At 42.7% G+C, this 20,760-nt stretch overlaps 1 protein-coding gene across 1 annotated transcript in view; it reads left to right on the top strand.

Moving 5' to 3' along the window:
- LOC147898364 (uncharacterized) overlaps positions 1-20,760 on the top strand; it is a 206,955-nt gene that overhangs the window by 179,401 nt on the left and 6,794 nt on the right. The window contains exon 14 of the mRNA XM_087378766.1: positions 10,558-10,623. Within this exon, the coding sequence (XP_087234892.1) occupies positions 10,558-10,623 (66 nt within the window). The remainder of the gene's footprint in view (positions 1-10,557; positions 10,624-20,760) is intronic.

Raw genomic sequence — 20,760 nt, 5'->3', positions numbered from 1 at the left:
GATCATGAAACCAATATGTTTATCACGAAGCCACGAGATTCTTGGCGAAAAGTAGTACGAAGAAAGGGGAAGGGTGCAGATAGTAGTATGGATGAGTGACGCAGGTAGACAGCACCGACACATATTGTGATGGCTCCACTTCATCCCACCCACCTCTTGATGACTCCCTTGGTGCTAAGGCACATCCCCTCTTGACTCAACCAGGCCTCCGACTCTGCCCCCTCTCCTACTCACACAATGTATCCTCTCTTTCTTCCATTGATTTATGGGACATGCTCAATGATCATATCACTCGAATGCAGAAATTTTGGTTATCCAGTGTTCTCTTGGTTGCTACATATAAGATCTGGCAAAGGCAATCAACTTCCAACTGAAGCCCTTTCTCCAAGGTCTGTGCATGGCCAAAGCATTTTCGATAATATAATCTCCTTTTGGGAGGCTTCCAAGTGGGCTATCCATAGTGGCCATGGTTTTTCCATTCTACTCTTGGATTTCAAGTAAGCTTATGATAGAGTAGACTAGAATTTCTTGGAGGTTACCTTGATACTTCTGGTTTTCAGATGCTTGGAGCAGAGGGGTTTCATCCTTCTATAGATCAGCCCACAACCAAAGCCCACAGCCATGTGCTTATTAAAGGGGTTAGAGGAGTGAGGTACAGATTTCCAGATTAGTCCTCTTAGGATGCTGTGTTGCCTCTTTCTTGTATTTATTCATGGCTGAAGTCAACAACATCTTTTTGAGATCTCAAGCAAATATCTTTGGCCACAGACTTCTCCTTAGTTAGGATGAGGAACTTCTGGATAGTGAGCTTGTAGATGACACCGCTTGTATTTTTGGATGCCATTCCCCAAACTCTCACCTGCTTCAGGACAAACCTAGATTTATTTTGTATCTCAAACAAGTGCACATCTTAATTGGAATAAATCCAATCATTTTTGGATTTGTAAGGACACCCCAGATTGGGGGTTGCTTTTGGTTTCAATTGGATCCAAAGGGGTGTCTCCATCAGATTTGGGTTGTTAGATTGGATTGGGCATCTCTCCCTCCTACACTCCTACGTTGGAGAGCGTCAAGAGGGAACTCCTCTTTTAGAGTTTGGCTAAAAGGAAGAACGATTGTCAACCAGGAAGTACGATTGTCCACTATCTGGTTGGTTTATTCTTGTTGGCTATAGGACTGCATCACTCAGCTCAAAAGGTCAATCATGATTTTTCAATGGAGTGGGCTTGATGGTGTAGCAGATGCCAAAGCCAAGATGACTTGGGAGACCTTTGATTCTCCCAACACAAGAAGGGGGCCTTAGTGTCATTGTTCCAAATCTTCAATGCAGGGCTTTGCTTTGCAAGGTTGTGGTAAGGGGACTTTTGCTAGTACTAGAGCCTTGGAAAAATATCTTTATTCGATGCATATGGTCTTGTATCCGCACATCAAGATTGATTGGATAGACATCATAAGGTGGAACTTTAGGTCTTCATATCTCAGCATGCCTTCCTCCACCCTTATGGCTGCCACCCTGAAAGCTTAAGAAATGCTATTATGAGGATCCCTCTATGACTTCTTCATGCATGCAAAGGGCCAAATAAACACCCCTACGACCAATGCATGTGGACAATCCCAGTTCGGCAGCTTCTAGGCTTGTCAACATCTTCCCATAAGCTAATATTGTCTCAGTTCTTGCGCCTGGTTTAGCCTATCATTATTGCCAATATCCTTGCCCCTTTGCTGATTTGTCAACTTCGTTATCTTGCCCTGTTCTCTTCCTACATTCATCCTTTGTGATCGCTCTTTGCTGAGTTTGAAACAGCCCTCTGTTCCCTTCAATTCGATCACCCTTCCTTCCTTTTCTACTTCTCTATGGCATCCTCTACACCTATCGATGGCACTCAGATTGCAGGAATGAGAAGCCCCTTCTCTGCAGCCTGTTGGGTGCTGGAAGCAATGGAACAGGAGTAGAGTGTGGGAAGCAAACAACAAGCTGGAGCAAAATGTACTGCTCAAAATGGATAAGAGGAAAATACAAAGGGTGGCCTATATGGCCCCCAAGTCAGCCATATGGTTGACCAGAGAAGTCAACTCATAGAGTTGACCTGACCTACAAGGCTCATACCAAGGCTAAGTGCTAACAAACCCCCCTCCATGGTATGGCTGAAGTATCCTAGAAATATCTCAGGAATACCTGGAAACTACATCATGGTTGCACATATTCGTCCCAGAGGGATATAGCAACCTATGATATGTACAGAGTGATCCCTCACGCAACAAAGGAGCCAAGTGTTAAGCATGTCGAAATGCCTCAAACTTGGGACGCGGTAAAGCTTTCGTGAAAAGATCTGCCAAGTTTTGCATATGTTGAGGGGGGCATAATGATAGACTCAGTCCAAGTTTTGCATATGTTGAGGGGGGTATAATGATAGTCTTCAATGCCTTTGTGGGTGCCCGATTGAGCGCATAGTTGGAGTACATGACAGCATCCAACCAAAACTTATTTGGCAAAGAGTTTCCTTTGAGCATGCACCTGCCCATTTCCATCTCTGACCGATTTTTCCTCTCTGCTAGCCCGTTCTGCTGTGGAATATAAGGCACTGTACATTGATGAATAATACCCCGAGCTGCCAAAAAATCAGAGAATTCACGGGACATGTACTCTCCCCCCCCTATCAATGTGTAGAGTAAGGAGCTTGTTCCTTGATTCATTTTCAGCCATGGCAAGCCAATGTCTGAAGCATGGGAACACATCAGATTTGGCCTTCATGCCATATATCCAAGCAAATCTGGAGTAGTCATCCACAAAGGTAGAAAAGTAAAGGTAGCCCCCAAGAGATGTTGTCCGCATCAGCCCGCACACATCACTATGCACAAGGTGAAGCTTCCTGGATGCACCAACTGTCCCATCCTTTGGAAATGAGAAACGGTGCATTTTGCCCAACAAGCATCCCTCACAAACATGTTTAACCGGTGCATGCGTGGCTGGGAGAGCAACTACCATGTTTTGTGAATGCATTTAAACCAAGCTTCTGAAGTTGAGGTGACCCAACCTCGCATGCCATAAGTGGAAATCTGAAATTACAGATTCAGCCACCAAATTTGCCTCTATAGCAGGCTATTTGTCATAAACATCAAGATGATATAGCTCAGAAGAAAGTGACCTGGTAAGTACTATGATGTCATCGTACCGGTTGTCATACATGGCACATCGATAACCATCAAAGAGAGACCCGAAAGCCATTCAAGGATATGGATGCAATGGAGATGAGGTTCTTTTTTATACCTGGGGCAAATAAAACGTCCATGAAGTGACCTCAACCTGGCCAATCTCTTTCACATGATATGATGCATTGTTGGCACACGTCACTGTGCCACCATGTGGAGCAGCCCCCAATGTCTAAAAGAGTGATCTGCAAGAAGTGATGTGCGTAGAAGCACCACTGTCGAAGCACCAATCTGACTCAGAATCTAAGACAGACAAGGCTGTAGCATGCTTCTCTGGATGGTACTGGCATGTCACCGTGAAAGCCCACTCACAGTGAGCAATGTTTGCTGCCTCATGACCATGATTTGGGGCAGCAGCAGTAGTAGTGACAGCAAGTCCCTTTTGCTGCTTTTTCTTTTTAGAAGCGATGCGCTTGCGACATTCAGAAATGTCATGTCTGGCTTCCGGCAATAATTACAACGTTTGCTGTAATTTTGCCCGTTCCTTCCCTTATTTTTGTGATTAGCGTCAAAAGCATGATTTGCAATTTGAGAAACAACAGGATTTGTGCGACTCTATTATTCCTGTAGGAGAAGGGAAACAAGATGTCGAAAGTATAAGTGTTGGGATTGCCCATGGCAACCAACCTCAATGTAGTAGCAAACTACTGGTAGGACTCAGGAAGTTAATTGAGTGTCGTGGACACTACCTGAGCATTTAAAATAATTTCATCCACATTAATGAGCTGCTCTTGAAAATCCTTGATTTTTGTGATGTATGCATCCATGTCCCCCTCTTCCATTTTGACATTCTCCAATTGCTTGCGTAAGAAAGAAAGCAACACGTGCCTCATTGCGAACCTGGTAAAGGTGAACTGCAAGACCGAATGTGAGGAATGGTATGTCTCTTGACTGAAAAAGCACTGATAGAATGTGCTTGAGCATCCCTACCATCCCATCTAGCCTGTTCGGGTGTAGGAGGTGTGGCTGGAGTAGTAGTAGATCTAGAGGTGGCTGTAGCAGCTGGACCAGCGGTGGCAGTAGATCCAGAAGTGGCTATAGCAGCAGCTGCACCAGCTGTAGCAGTATCAGAAGTGGATGCCACAGAGGAAGGTTGAAGATCCGATCCTGAGACATTACCCCAAAGTTTTTTGGCAACCAGCAAATGTTTCACCAGGTATGACCACATGGGATAATTGGGTCCATCGAGCTTGTCCTCAGCTGAGAACATACCCATCCAATCGTTACTTCCCATGGCAAAAATAAATCCCTGAAGGAAAAATGTGCGCTCAAGAGTAGCCTCAAGACTTTCACTGCAAAATGAGCTGGCTGTCCAAAAATGCCAGCAAATGTTAGGCAGTGACAAACCAAAAATTGACTGCTCAAACAATGAGCTAAATGTGCGTGTTGTCCCCAAAAATATGACCTGCAAAACAATATCTGTCCGGTCAAAGGACCCCCTTGCCAAAGATAGTTGTCTTGCAAAAATATCAGCCCAAAACAAGGGGCAAATGTCTGCAAATGTATCCAATGATCAATTGAGCTGTAAATGTCTCAGATGGAGGTTGCGTGCCTCAAATATGACAAGAGAACAAGCCCAAATCAAGGGGCAAATGCATAATATACCCAAATTGAGGTGAATAAAGCAAATGTCAATGCAATGGACGTCAAATCTAGCAAAAGTTCCCAAAATCTGAGAGGGCAAATATGCCATAAAGAGTGCAAATTGGGAAAAGCCCCAAATTGTGCTGCAAGTTGCAAATGTGATTCAACGTGCTGCAATTCAAAGACAATGTTAGTATTCATGCATGTCAATGTCTATCAAATGCCCAAAATTGGCTGTACCAATCCAATGCCACTGCAAATTTCAACAAAATTGACAAAACCCCCAATTTCTGGAAGGGCAAAACTGTCAAATTTGGGGCAAATGACCAAAAGCCCCAAATTTTGTTGAAATAAAGCAAATGTGACAAATAACCAGGCAGATCTGAGCCAAGAGGGAGAAAATCCCAGCCAAATGCTAGAGTACTTTGGAGCATCTAGAGGAAGGCCCGAATGACTAAAAAGAGTCCAAATCTAAGCAAAAAACCTCTAAAAACTATTCAAAAATGCTTCTGACAAGTCGTATCCGGATTCCTGGCAGCATTGTGCACATGCCCGTACAGCTCCGTACGACAATTTTTTTCGGCCGAACAAGTGCGGGATAGGGTCGTTTGTATGAGGGCAGCTTAGAAATTTCAAAAAACGTTGAAATCAGACCTCAAAAAGTCAAAAAACAGTCTCGCTGGACTGTTTTTCTGCTAAAAAACTAGGTTTCTAGCGATGAAATGAGGCACCAGATTGAGCTGGAGCAAAATGGTAGGTAGGAGCAATGGGAGAGCACAAGGAAAGGCAGGTAGGAGCAAGAGAACCTGCAATGATACCACTGTTAGGTGCAGGAAGCAATGTAAAGCGATTGGAGTGTGGTAAGCAAACAACAAGCTGGAGCAAAGCGTAGTACTGCTCAAATGGATAAGAGAAAAATACAAAGGGTGGCCTAGATGGCCCCCAAGTCAACCATATGGTCGACCAGAGAAGTCAACTCATAGAGTTGACCTGACCTATAAGGCTGATACCACCAAGGCTAAGTGCTAACACAGCCACCATTGTTAGAGCCTACCATGGCTTAGGTTCTAGCACAGATTACATACATGAACTAGATGGTGGCATATTTACAACAGCGGCAGCAATGACTACAACAACTCTTGATTCTTGCTGTGCCTTTGGGGTATCCACCCTTTTCTCTTGAGAGTGGTGCGGGAAAGAAGAAAGAGAAAAAGCTTGAGTACATTCAGTCATGGCTGAATTGTTGGGATGCTCACTTTTCTCTTATAAACTACCTTGAGGTGCACCGTGTTATAGTGATGGAGGAATACTCCCATATGTTAAGTATATGGTTCCAAGAGCTTAAGAGAACTTTATATGTGCCTCTCTCATGGGATAATTTTAAGGTGTAATTAACGCCAAATTCTCCAAAGAGCCTAATGATTTTGATAACATTTTGAAGTTGAAGTGATTAATCATGTAGGGCAGGAGATTGAAAATGTAAACCAATGAGTTCCTTCTCTTGTAGCACAAGTTTCCCATCTTCTTTGATCAGGTCGTCTTTCTCCTCAAGACTGTCAAAATGAGTGCATCGTAACAAGATCACATCCTCAGAGTATGCTATCCAATTCATCAAGAACTATGATGACAATATTGCTTCTCGTGGGCAAAAAGGTGCAGCAAGAGTGTCATCGGAGGGAAACTTTAAGGGTGGCCAAAAGAATAACCATGCCAAGATGCTCGACACCACATCTACATCCATAGCAAATTCTTTAAGGAAGCAAGAGGAAGGCATCAAGTGGAAATTGTATCGAGGTCCCTATTCGTACATGGGTGGCACCTCCCATCCACTCGTATTTGCTCCAACCACAGGCTAATGGGCAATCCCTTGTGGGTCACCATCCAGAAGAAATATGTAATCTTCCATGGTGGAGGCTGGTCCAAAAATAGGGCTAGAATTTGGTAATGACCTAATGGGGCACCTACTCGTCTACCCAATGTCACTCTCTTGTAGACTCCATGCTCCAAAGAAGCTAGCCAAGCCGAGTGCAACATTCCATGGCAGCCCTTCTTTCGAATCTGGCTAAGGATTCTAACATGGTAGTTCTGATACCAACTAGGGGAGTCTTGGCAGGAGAGAAATCAGCCGTCTTGGTAGCTTTGATATCCGTCAAGGGAGTCCTAGCAAGATAGAGGCCAAGTTATTGGAAACCCCGGTGGTGTCCCATCCTTCTCTTAACCTCTAGTCGGGATATTGCTTCCAAAAGTCATCAATTGGATTACTGAGCATCGGAATTGTTTCTGCTTTAGTATCCATCTCTGGTGTGGGTGTCCTATTTGGATTATCTGGATCATGAAGCTGATAGTTGGAATGAGTGTTTGCATAGCAAAAGAAGTTGAAAGCATTGAGAATCACCACTCCACTATTATAGTCAAAAACTACCCAAAGACTGAACTCTTCTTCACACCAAGCTTCCAGTGCATGAAACAATCCCCAATCTATCATTATGCCTACTGCTGGTGTTGTCAATTCACTAATATATTCAAGAGTGCAAACATAAAGGATATGATCATGATGACCGTGCGAATAGCTTGAGCATCACCTTCACAATCTTCTTTATCACATCAGAAAACACATGCCTATCCTAGGCATAACATGCAACCGAGACCGTTTAGTAAGGTGGGATGAATCCAATACCAAATGTACCCGGCGTCTCCACCAAAAGATGTGACATGAAGTTGAGGGTAATAAACTTCACGCACCTCTTCACTTCCTACTGCTTTTGAACTGAGTGACAAAGATATTTATCATTGAGAAAGGGACATGGTAACATCCCAAGTGATGTTGTACTCAAGCATAGCGAGAAGGAAAGGATCAGCAGAGGCCATAATCATGTGGCCTTAAAGGAGAGGAAGAAGTTATAGGGGGTAGATAGGAGGTGGAAGAAAGTACTAAAGTAGAGAAGAGGGGAAGAGGGAGGATGGGGGAAGTGGAGGAAGGGTAGTGCAAATGGCTTAAGCTACTTGGTAGTCTTGTAAGAAAGGGTTCTCCAGCAGCAAAAATAAAGGTAGGCATTACTGGATGATAGGTTTGAGCTCTTGGATTAGTTGGAAGTGGCGAGAGCCATGAACAAGGAGGTGAGCAAAAGGCATGGTAAGAAATATTGGTTAGGTTGGATTTTAGGAAAGGTAAGGAGTATGGTACTTGGGTCAAGGAGGGATGTGAGGAGATTAGACAAAAGAGTGGTGAGATAGGGAAGGTTGGATTTGAGATACACCACATATCTTCGTAAAGGCATTTTTTAAATTTTGGAAGGCATTGTCAGCTTCAAGGTTGGATTTGACTTGGATTTAAATCCCTCGGATGATGATGACCCTTGTTGCAATAAATGTAGTGATCTAGCTACTACATGAACAGAAGGGCTTCCCATCAGGTATTCATAAATCATTATTGCATCTTGTTTGATTAGTATGAGTCCTGCATGTACTGAGAGGCAAAACACATTTGTCTCATCCTCGTCCATCTTGTGGCATAGATCTAGAAGAGTCCTTTCACCCAATTGGCCTATCCCAATTAAACTTAGATACTGCATGTAACATTTTGAACTGTAATTGTCTCCACTGAATGTGAGCTCTTCCTTCCAGATGATCATCTTGTTTTAGGATTGCAACAAGATCTTTGTACAATGCTGTGGTGCTTTGTAGCAATAGATCTTGTATGGCTGCTCTAGATTGTCATTGGTTTGATTTAGTAACCAGAGTTTGAGTTTTGAAATTATTTCCTTTTGACCTTGCAGCTCTGTGCATTTCTTCCTATACTTATAACTGTGGAGGTGTAGGCAAGTGTTAGACTCTTGAATTGTTGAGGTGCTTTGGTGTGTGCTGGCAATTGATTGTCAGGTTCTAGTAAATGCATTACGCTTGTACTTGAGCAATATGTTTGCATTGGCATTCATTAGTTCCTTTGATGCAATACATTCTTGCTCTGGTTGAACTTGATGCTTCCAATCTCTGAGACTTGTCTACGAGTCATTGTTTGTGGCTTTTGTTGAACGTATTTGAACATCTTTTTGCATTAGGCTTTCTCATAATTGCATTATTTCTTTTTTAGTTCATCACAAGAAACTTTTACTCATGTAATGAATGTTTTACTAAGACATCTGAAAGCTACTATTGTTTTTGTTGTGTCAGTGTGATTGATAGTGCATCATTCCTACTTTCTCCTAGATTGTGTCACTGTGATTCGTCATGGATCATTCCTACGTTCTCCTAGATCCTTTTGTATAAGAATTTGTTTACTGCATCTGCTCTCAAAATTTGCAGTACCATGCTCACATGTTTGAAAATGCTGGATGGTGGATGACATGGTGATCTTCATTTCAGTCTCAGTTGTACTGGCCAATATTGGTTTGAACAATTGTTGAGATGCTGGAGAATATGTAGGAGGGCGGCCGTTGATTGTTGTCAAGGGGAAAGGTGTGTGGTAGGAGTACATGCGTTAGAAAGGGACCTTAGCATTTAGCTGGGCAGGGGAGAGGGATGGTATGCAGGCAGACTTACAGAGGTAGAAGATGGCTAGAGGTGTATGGCGTAGAGGCAATGCATTGATAGGGTGGATTATGATGATGCAGAGGCGCCTAACTGGAAAAAGTATGCGATGAAACAAGTGCTTATAGTCGGTTCTGACACCAGATGGAAATTGTTGGACGTGGTGACTTAGCTGGACACTCTATGCATAGGTTTATAGAAAAGGGGATGGTGTGCAGGCAGATTTTAAGAGGTAGAAACTGGTTAGAGGCAAGGGTGGAACATGCTTGATGGCGAGGCGCCTAACTGCAAAAATATGCAATGAGATAAGTGCTTACTGACACCAGATGGAAATGGCTCAACGTGGTGACTTGGCTGGGCAGTCTATGCATATGTTTATGAAGAGGAGCATTTAAATGCAATGTAGTAGTGGAGAATTCAGCTACCAGGATGGATGAGGGGTAAAAAAACTGTCCTGGATGGGGCTGGAGAGCATGAAGAGGAGGAGCTTGCAGTTCAAGCTTCTTTGCGATAGAACAGATTTGTTCTCGCTTCACCTCATGGGGTGCTGATGTCATGCTTGCACTCAAGATCACGATCTCGCTTCACCTCATGGGTGCTGATGTCATGCTTGCACTCAAGATCAGGATATGTCAAAATTCAAGGTTGTTGCATGGAGTCTTTCTTTGTATACTCTTTGCTTTGCAGCTTGTTGATAATTTGAAGATGCAGTAGAATTTGTAGGTTATATATTGTTGCCGTAAGTACAAGAGGTGAGGGCTTGTTGCCATGGAGCGTGAGAGCCAAGAACTGGAATCGTCATTTCCTTGAAGTTGACAAACATATGGAAAATTCCAGTGTTTATGAAGATGTGCTGGTGTGAGATGCTGGATGTGGCCCTATGTTACGGCCTGTAGAAAAACCAAGGACCCAGTGACACCATAACACAGTATGTAGTGCTTTGTACGAGATGTATGTGCCAATATGAATATGCTACGAAAATCATGTAAAAAAGGGAGGATGGTTTCCATTCAGCTTATCACCATGTTATCAAATCAATGAATGACGTAACAGAATTTATGCTTTGAATCTCACATCCCTAAACATGTGTGTGCAATAGCATCCTTATTCATCAAAGTAGCTTGTTTGCCTTCTTTTTGTTTTTGGAGTTTTTCCAATCTTGAATGCATGCCTTCAAGCAGTTGACAGCAAGTTAGAATGCTTGATTTTAAAACTGGTTGTTTTGTTTGGTTACAGGTTTGGATCAACGTTGGCCCACTGCTTTACCATTTTGCAGATGCTATAAACTGTTCCGCTGAAGAGGTATGATGAGAATTTCCTTGCGGTTTGGTTGGTTGCTCTAGTTGATCTGTTTAATGCTAAAGAGACTACTCGTCCTATGCTTTGGCATGAATGTTCTGCTTCTGAATAATGTGCTACTGCTTGTAAGCTTCGTGAACATCTGTAAAAGACCAAAAGAGCCTACAAGACCCAAAAATCAGATAATCATGAGCCAAGCTAAAAGGGAAACAGAAAGTGTATAACCATGTAATTTGCCAATTACCAAACCATGAATGGAAAAACAAAGGAAACATTGAAGAGAGAAAACAGAATGCAGCATTGTGTTGGTGACTCCAGCTTGGTATCTACAGTATTTGTAATCCTTAATTGAAAAGTAGATGAGCCAAATACAGTACATTAAAAAATATATGTTGCCCTCAATTAGAGGGATTCTCAAACCTAGTTCCACAAGCTTGAAATAGTCTGATGGATTTTTATGCCTTTGTCCAAACTTATTAAAAAAGAGAATTAGCCATGTCTTAATATGCTCTCATTACAAAGTTGGCCCATGGCCATTCAACCACTCGATTGACCCTTGCATCGATAACATGTGCATCATCTTTCTATTCCTCGTCATATTGAACTCATCATCTGTACTCAAGCCACAAACCATGTCAGTAACAATAAACAGAATGAATTACAGAATCAATTAATCTCAACACACTTGCGCTGGACATTTATATCCAACACACCACCACCAATATCTAACACTATCAGCACGAATTGAAAATATTCGAAATACCAAGTAAGTAGTTTGGCTATACACTAAGTTACACAATAAAATAGGTACTAACGTTGTCTGTACTAACTGAAAAGCACCTGGCAAACCAGATAAATTTTATGAACTGGTGTGTTTGAGTTAATGAGTCAACGAGTTCAAGAAAAGATGCAAAGACTTATTCAAATATCCATCCACATCATCATTAGAGGCAATCGATACATTCAACTCAATATTGAAAACATGGCAAACGACCCAAATTGAACGACTATGAAAGATCTAACATTTTTACCTTTCGATACTGGTAAGGATACTAGAACATCTACAATGTATCAAATGTATCAATCTAAATCTTAGAAAAGATAAATCATTGTCATTTTTAATCTCTCAACATCTATACCATTCCTTATCAATAGGGGATAAAAATACGAAGCAATTGCATGATTCAATTCATTAGATAATTTTTCTTATGATATGAGCAACAATAAAATAAGTGTTAGAATTATTGGCATATTCGAGGCAATGACCAATGTAATCCATAATTGAGTTAGGGGCACTTTTCTCTCACTAGAGGTTTTTCCCTGTAACCACAGTTAGTGGGTCAGTGTGGTTTTGTCTAAGTGACAAAACCACCTCAACACTTTAGTTTCATTATCTTATCTATTGCACTACGTTTTGATATGTGCTCTCTAGCATCCTCTCTTGCTCTCTCTTTCAACATTTGGTATCAGAGCACAAGCTTCTGCACCTTTCTTCTGCTCTTTTGTGCTCACCCACCCCGAAGCTCCAGCCCGTACCTGCTCGTCCGTACAGCCCGTATGACTATACGGAAATCTGTACCTGCAATCATGTCGCCATTCAGCTGTACAGTTCAGCACCATGCTTCCGTACATCCGCACGTCCGTACAACGCCGTTCGTGCACTGCCATCCGTACACTCCTGTGAGCTCCGTCTGTACACCTACGCAGCTCCAGTTCTGTCAGCCGTATGGGCTTTCGTACCCGCATCGACGTACATCCGTACAAGCATTCCGTACTGCTTGTTTTGACATCTGCAACCCTTGACCTGTTTTGGAGCTATTTGCTGCAGGCTTCATTTGACATTGGGTATTGCAAAGTGCATTGCAATTGCCTTGCACTTCAGTTTGCATTGTAGGTGAGATTTGATGTCATTCTAGCAAGAAATTGCTATAGATTTTTGGGGCATTTTGTGTTTGTAGGCAGACATTGTAGTTAGTTTGCAGGATTTGCTGCAAAATTTGGGGCTTTTGTAGGCAAAGTGCAATTTTGGTAACGTTTGGGGCTTGCTCTCTTTCAGTTGCAATTTCTTGCAGGAATTTGGGGCTTTTTCATTTTCGATGCAATTTGGTAGTGGACAGATAATTTGGGAGTTTTGCAGGCAATTTTGGACTCAGTTTGAGTCACATTGCAAACATTTGCCCATTTTTGCAGACAGTTTTGCAGATTTTGGGCATTTGCAGAGCATTCTGGTGCATTTTCAGCCTTTAATAGGCTGTGACAGCAAGTTGTAATTTTGGGCAGATTTTTAGCAGACTTTGGTTGTGCATCTTTAATCCCAGGAAGGGGTTTCACTTGTTAGGTTTGCTGGCTTTTTTGAGTTGTCTGGCAGATATGGCTCAGAACAATCCCAATGAGGTTTTTGGTGTCCTCACATAAGAGGATAAGTTGGATGGCGCCAACTACTCCTTATGGAGTTTTATGGTTCGCGACATCTTAGTTGACAGAAATCTATGGGATTATGTGAGCGGAGATGAGACAAGGGCGAAAACTGTGGTCGCATCTCAAACTCCTCCTCAACAAGGTGGAGGACGGGGTAGAGGTCAAGGTGCAGGACAAGTGATAGGAGCAGCAGTTGCCGCCTTGGTGGCTCCCACACAGGAACAGAAAAGGTGGGGTTCATGTGATGCACAAGCTCTTTCAGTCATTTCCCTTTATGTCAAAAGGTTTATCATTCCTCACATTCGGTCATGCAAGACCTCAAAGGCAGCTTGGGATATTTTAGAGAGCATGTTTGTAGCTAGAAATAATGCCCGGGTCTCATTCTTGAAGAGAGAGCTATCTCACACACATATGAATGAGGGTGATTCCATAAATGCTCACCTCACCAAGCTTTAGAATTTGAGGGAACAATTGCTGAATATAGATAAGATCATCCCTGATTCAGAGATGATTACCACCACTTTGAATTCTCTTCCTGAGTCGTATCTCAGTTTTCATGCCTCGCTGAATTTGTCATTGAGGGGGGGGTGCGAATCCTCTCTCCTTTCACGAGTTGGTAGGACTCTTGTTGCAGGAAGAGCAAACAAGAAAGAACATGGCCACACGGGCTGGCAAGCATGCCGTGCTTTTAAAATTTAGGGCCAAAGAGAAAGCGCATCAAAAGCAACATGCAAATTAGCCTACACATCATGTCATCACCATAAAGCTGATTGCAGACAGCCCTCTCACAAGGCTAAAGGTGATGCAGAGAAGCCAAAGAGGAAGGGTATTTGTCACTACTGCAAGAAGCCGGGTCACTACATTTGTGAATGCAAGAAGAGAATAGCAAAGGAGAAGAAAAAAGATTCGGGTATGGTTGTCTCAGATGGATCAGCCCCTAATGCACATGAAGGAGCGGATGTTACAGCAAACTTTGTGAAAGAGGATTATGCCTTTTTGCCTTGAATTTCAGATTTTCAAGTGGCTAGTCCAGATACTACAGCCACTCTTGAGGATGACTCTTATGCTTTCCTGACGTGCAGCTATGACTCTTCGAAGGATGCATGCACTTTCAGTGTCAATGAGACATTGAACACAGGGTATTTTGATAGTGGTGCATCCAAGCATATCACTTCAAGGAAGAGTGTTTTTGCAACTCTGCATGTACCACCCGCTAAAAAGAAGGTGACATGTGCAAACAATTCTTCTTATTTAGTGTGTGGAATGGGTGATATTATACTTACCTCCACAGATGGCACAGATTTCAGAATTATTGTATTGTTTATGTGCCTGGTATAAAGAAGAATTTACTTTCAGTGTTTTCTCTCAATCGAGGAGGATTTCAGGTTATCTTTGATGACGCTAAGTGTGCAATCCAAGACAAAGAGAATGATTATGCTTTGACGTTGTCTAGCACTTTGTATCGGGGTCTTTTTCAGCTTGATGTTTATGATAAAAGATCCGATCTTGCACTTCCAGTAAACACTCCCACTACTGCCATGCAGAATGCGGAGTTATGGCATGCGAGATATGGGCACATGGGCTATGCCAGCTTGATGACACTTCAGAAGCATGCTATGGTTGATGCATTTCCTCCTTGGGAGTCACCTCCTCCTCATGTCTGTGAAGGATGCATCCTCGGTAAGATGCATAGATTTCCCTTTAAAAAGGATGGTGCAGTACGAGCTACTCGCAAATTACAACTCATACATAGTGATGTCTGCGGTCCCATGAGGACACCTGTTTTTGGTGGTTATCTATATTATGTCACATTTACAGATGACTACACAAATTATACCTGGGTCTATGGCTTGAAGAAAAAATCAGATGTGTTTATGCATTTCAAACACTTTGTGGCCATGGTTGAAAATGAGACAGGACTCAAGTTGCAGACACTTCGCACTGGCAGAGGTAGGAGTATATGTCTCATGAATTTGAGGCATTTTTGAAGGAGAAAGGCATTACACATCAGCTTACAGTGAGTCTTACCCCTCAACAAAATGGCAAAGCTGAGAAAAAAATAGAACTCACATGCAGATGGATAGATGCATGCTCACTAGCAAGAAGTTGCCTCACAGATTTTGGCTCAAAGGCCTCATGTGTGCCAATTATGTTTGAATCGGGATCCCACAAAGGATTTGAAGACAATCACTCCCTATGAGGCTTGGCATGGGAGAAAGCCTTCAGTGGATCATTTCGTGTTTTTTGATGTGTTGCATATGCCCACTTGCCTGTGGAGTTTCGACATAAGTTGTCAGATAAGGTACTAAAGTGTATCTTTGTTGGGTATAGTGCACAAAGCAAAGGCTATTGTCTCTACAATCTTGCCACACTCAAGATTTTTGTGAGTAGAGATGTCAATTTTTCAGAGAATTCAGCTCATACACATGCTGAATTCACTATTCCAGCTTCTTCAGATGATGTTTTTGAGGGGCTGCTTCCTATTGCTTTTGGTTCCCCAACTGAGGTTCATGCTGAAAATTAGCATTTACAGCAGCTTCCACCTGCTCCACATGCCCCGATTCAGCCACATGCTGATTTTGTTCCTCCACTGGCAATGGTGGATGATGTTGTCAGTCAAGAGATTCAAGAGATAGATGCAGAAAAAACAATACCGAACTGGTTGCTGCAGACTCTCTGAGAGTATAGACTTGAGGCACCTTTGCCAGGCAGGACTCGTAGTGTAGCAAGGCACGCAGGGGGGGCTCTTTCTGTTGAATCAGCTTATGTAGGTACTCGTCTTGATGAAGAAGAACCTGAAACTTTTGAAGAAGCCAAGGATAATGTGCATTGGATGAATGCCATGCACACTGAATTGCAGTCCGTTGAGAAAAATCAGACTTGGGATGTTGTGGATTTACTACCAGGAAAGCATCCATTGATACCAAATGGATTTTCAAAGTGAAAAGGAAGTCAAATGGGTCTATTGATAGGTACAAGGCACGGTTGGTTGCCAAAGACTATGCTTAGAAAAAGGGCATAGATTATGAGGACACTTTTGCTCCTACATCCTGGATGACCACCATCGGGTTAGTTATTGCCATGGCTGCAACTTTTCTTTGGAATGCCCAACAGTTGGACATAAAAACAGCTTTCCTTAATGGGGACTTGCAGAAAGAGGTTTATGTTAAACAACCTCCTAGCTTTGAACTTTTGGGCAATGCACTTGAAGTTTGCAAGTTTAATAAAGCTTCATATGGGCTACAACAAGCCTCACGTGCATGGTATGCCAAGATTGATGCCTTTCTAGTAAGTAAGGGGTTACACAATAGTCCCATTGAAAGCACCCTCTACATCAAGAAGGATGGGAGGGATACTTTGGTCATCATTCTTTATATAGATGACATGGTGCTCACAGGGTCAAATGAGAAAATAATTGCAGATTTCAAGGCTGAATTGAAAGTTGAATTTGACATGACATATTTAGGCATGTTAAATTTCTATTTGGGGTTCCAGTTCATACAAGACAAGCATGGCATTGTTATGTCTCAATCCAAGTATGTGCAAAAGCTCCTGGATAGGTTCAACATGCAAGATTGTAAGCCTACAGCCACTCCCATGGAGCCAAGGCTGAAGCTTACTATGTATGATGCAGGTGAATCAGTGGATGCCACACTTTACAGCCAGGCTGTTGGATCGTTTATTTGTGCAATACATGGCCCAATATTCAGTATGCAGTATCTCAGGTGAGCAAGTATATGCACAGCCCAAAGACAACACATTGGCAGGCTGTAAAATGCATCTTCCGTTACTTGCAAGGCACAAAGTGTTATGGCTTGATGTTTCCCAAGGGAGGTGACTTATAGATGCATGCTTACAGTGACTCAGATTGGGCTGGAGACTATGACACTAAGCAGTCCACAAGTGGTAATTTCTTGGCTGAGCAACAATCTAATGTGGCTACTTCCTCATGTAAAGCTGAGTACGTGGCATCTTTCGCAACGACAGTTGAATGTGTTTGCCTACATTGTTTGTTTGATGATCTTCATCTCTTATTGGAGGGTCCTTCAATTCTCACTGATAGCCAGAGTGCTACAGCAGTGGTAAAGAATCCTATGTTTCATGCTCGCACGAAGCACATTGAGGTTCATTATCATTATGTCAAAGAGAAGTTGCATGCGGGGGAGATCAATATGATCTATGTGTCAACACATGACAATGTTGTAGACATCTTCACCAAAGCACTTCCACGTGGGGTACTTTTCCCTCACTAGAGGTTTTTTCCCCTAACCACAATTAGTGGTTATCTTATGTATTGCACTACGTTTTGCTCTCTGCTCTCTAGTATCCTCTCTTGCTCTCTCTTTCAACAATAACATGTGCATTGTCTAACCACAATTTCAATTCACAAAGGTTTAAAATAAATTTAGTATGATGTCCAGGTAGCTAATAATAAAATAACATATGTATTATTTGAAATTTTGAAATCGTTTTAACATAATGTTCTTGGTAACTAATAATGATCCAATATTGAGTGTGTGTGACATCTATGTGACTTGTATTCTCTTTGTGAAGAATAGAAACTATGTGTTGCTTTGTGATATCATATCTCCCATCTTACTTCAGTTTTAGCTTGGTCCTCTCAAAATTTTAACATGGTATCAGAGCTCTTTTCATTGGGATGATGACTAGGCTAGTTTTGCTCCTAAGTGAGGCCTTCTGCTTGCGTGTGAGATAGAGAGAGATTCCAGGGACCTCACGATCTTGTACTCCCCATGGGTTGTGTTGGAATATGAAGCCAAAGTGAGTCAAAAATGAGTGTACTAGGTGTCTAGTAGGTGTTTTATAGGCTAGTGAGTCCTATGGATGCCACGTGTCATATTGGGAGATATCCCATATGCATAGGTGTTCATGTGTGTGTGTGTGTGCTCTATATAAGAGCTGTACTTGTCTAGTGTCAAATCAATCAAGTATCAAGCTACAAGCTCTTTGGTCTACATGTGAGTACTTTCATTTTGGCTCATTGCTATAGTCGTTTCATTTCCATTTCATTATGTCTCTCTTTGAGTATCACTTCCTCTCTCCCTAGTCTACTCTCTCTCTCTCTCTCCACCATGTTCCTTCATATGGTATTAGAGCCTCCCTTCCTACCTTCCCCTTCTTCTTGCTCTATCTAGAGGATGAGAGAAGCCCGCAAATGGAAGCTCCCCTCTCCTCTAAGGTAGAGCCTCCCTTCCCTTAGCCCTGCCATGGTTCCTCACCATCAAGTATTCCGGTGTCCTAGTGATTGCTCTTGGTCCTCGTTTGTGAGTTCAGCTCACTCCCGCATCAATTCGTGGTTCTCCCTCAGCATTAGCAGACCTTCCTTGTCAGCTAGTCGCCAAAAACTTATTTTGGAGCAGTCCAACGGCTGGTTTTTGACCTTTTGAGGTCTAATTTTGATGTGTTTTGGCATTTTGTCACTGCCCAAACATAAAGGACCATGTCCCATACCATTTCGAGACAGTGCCAGTAGTCCATACAACTTGCTAGAAGGCAACTCCGAGCAGTTTTAGGCTACTATTTGGCATTTTTTACTCAGATTTGGACTCCCGTGACCTCCACCAGTGATTTGAGCTTCCCGAGCTTACCCACAAGTCATTACAGTACATTTTCGCTCATTTCTTTGAGCCTCTTCTGTGCATTCGGTGACTCTGTGATCGGCACATTGAGAGACATGACGTGATCTCCCTTGGTAGCTGTTCCTATGGTCTTCATTGACACATCTTCCGAGGCATCCTCGACATGGGCATCTTCGTCACATCATCGACGAGCAAGATGTGCACACTTTTATGCGGCAGCTACTTCGGGCACATGGGTTCTCTGCCCTTGCTATACATAAAATGAATGAAATATATCTTTACTACTTTCTTGTTTGAGTCAAGGGTACTTTGTCCTAGGTTGTCTTCCAAAATGAATGCAAATAAATCATGTGTGTTGAGTCAAAAGTTCTCTTCTTTGGATAGCTAGTCCTCCTAAAAAGATTTATTTATTTATTTTATTTTTTTTGTGGCTCCATGTCTCTCATTAGCCCCTAGAGCCAGGAGGGGATGTATTGTGGGAGCCATGTATTGGCTTTGATAGGTTTAGAGGGGGATGTATTGTGGGAGCCATGTATTGGCTTTGATAGGTCTCGTTATCAAGCCTGGCCGAGTTCCAAATGGTGATGTATTCCTAGACCGATTAGTTGGTCATGTAGCCATGCTATAACGTGAGCCTCTGAGCATGTTGAGTCTCAAGCCATGAGAATGCTTGGATCAACCTGTGTACACGCTCAGACTTTAGTCTCTGAGTTACATAGGGTGCACAGTTTGATGACCGTCATTGTCATGTTCTGTTCTTGGTTCCATTCCAATAGTCCCTCACCTTAGACCGTCATTGTCATGTTCTGTTCTTGGTTCCATACCAGTAGTCTCTCACCTTGCCTTCATGGGGGGGTGTTGGAATATGAAGCCAAAGTGAGTAAAAAATGAGTGTACTAGGTGTCTAGTAGGTGTTTTATCGTCTAGCGAGTCCTATGGATGCCACATGTCATATTGGGAGTTATCCCATATGCATAGGTGTTCATATGTGTGTGTGTGCTCTTATATAAGAGCTGTACTTGTCTAGTGTCAAATCAATCAAGTATCAAGCTACAAGCTCTTTGGTCTACATGTGAGTACTTTCATTTTGGTTCATTGCTATAGTCATTTCATTTCCATTTCATTATGTCTCTCTTTGAGTATCACTTCCTCTCTTCCTAGTCTACTGTCTCTCTCTCTCTCTCTCCACCATGTTCCTTCAGGTTGGAGCTAGGGTACGCTTCTTAGATGTCTTTGAGGGGGTGGTCACTGCCGTTGCTGATGGTTCCTGGGAGGCCTGTTGTGTTTTGATTTCCTCCTCTATTTGCAGTTTCTCTGTCGAGACGTCTACGGGCATCCGGTTTCTCCCTAAGGGTGGGATTCATAGTGGACGGTGGGCAGTGGATTTGGGGGGTGGAGGCCGAGTTCCATCTTGAATTCGAAGAACTCATTGTCGGGATCCATGGGGAAAAAGGAAGGTTGTTGCATGAGAAGAGAGTCGGTGGAGGAGGATGAGGCTGAGGACATTCAAGGGTGCCTGGAATGTAGGTGTTTTTTTTAATGAATTATTTTTGTAAGCTACTGCAAGTCCATTCAAGGCAAGTACGACTGGGTGCTTCCAATGCCTACGTCTTGGGATTAGCGCACTACATGATTCGAACTGGGATAGTTGTTCGTCTTTCATTTCCCATATTAAGTGCTTATATGTGGCATGCACCTTAAGGCTCATTTTAAAGCTTCCGACAGCTGCCCCCAAGCAATGTCTCTCCGTGGTGAATCCTGCAACTATGGCGGACTGGAGAAGCGTCCAATTCTCAATTGGATCTTTGTGCTTGTGTGTCTGAATCAGCCTGAGACAACAACGACGTGGCTTCTCTTATATCTGCCCCAAATCGGTGATCTGCAAGCTATGCTTAAGCTCTGAGGAGTGTGTCATCTGTGTAAAAAACCTACAACGACAGTCTTTTCTTGAAGACCTGTGTAAAGATGTCCGCCATCAGTGTGAAGACATGTGATAAGTGGTGAAGGCCAGTGACAATCATCAAAGAGAAGACCGGTGACTATCATCAAAGAGTCTTTTCTGCAACGACATACTTTGCTTAATGCAAAGTCTGCCTGCAGCCTATCTGCTTTCAGGCTGTTT

The sequence above is a fragment of the Dipteris shenzhenensis genome, chromosome 9 (genome assembly GCF_047967505.1).
Source record: "Dipteris shenzhenensis isolate YYH24624 ecotype China chromosome 9, Dip_SZ_1.0, whole genome shotgun sequence".
In the NCBI taxonomy this organism is placed as follows: Eukaryota; Viridiplantae; Streptophyta; class Polypodiopsida; order Gleicheniales; family Dipteridaceae; genus Dipteris; species Dipteris shenzhenensis.
The sequence above is the reverse complement of the archived record's forward strand: the minus strand, read 5'-3'. Positions and strand labels throughout refer to the sequence as shown.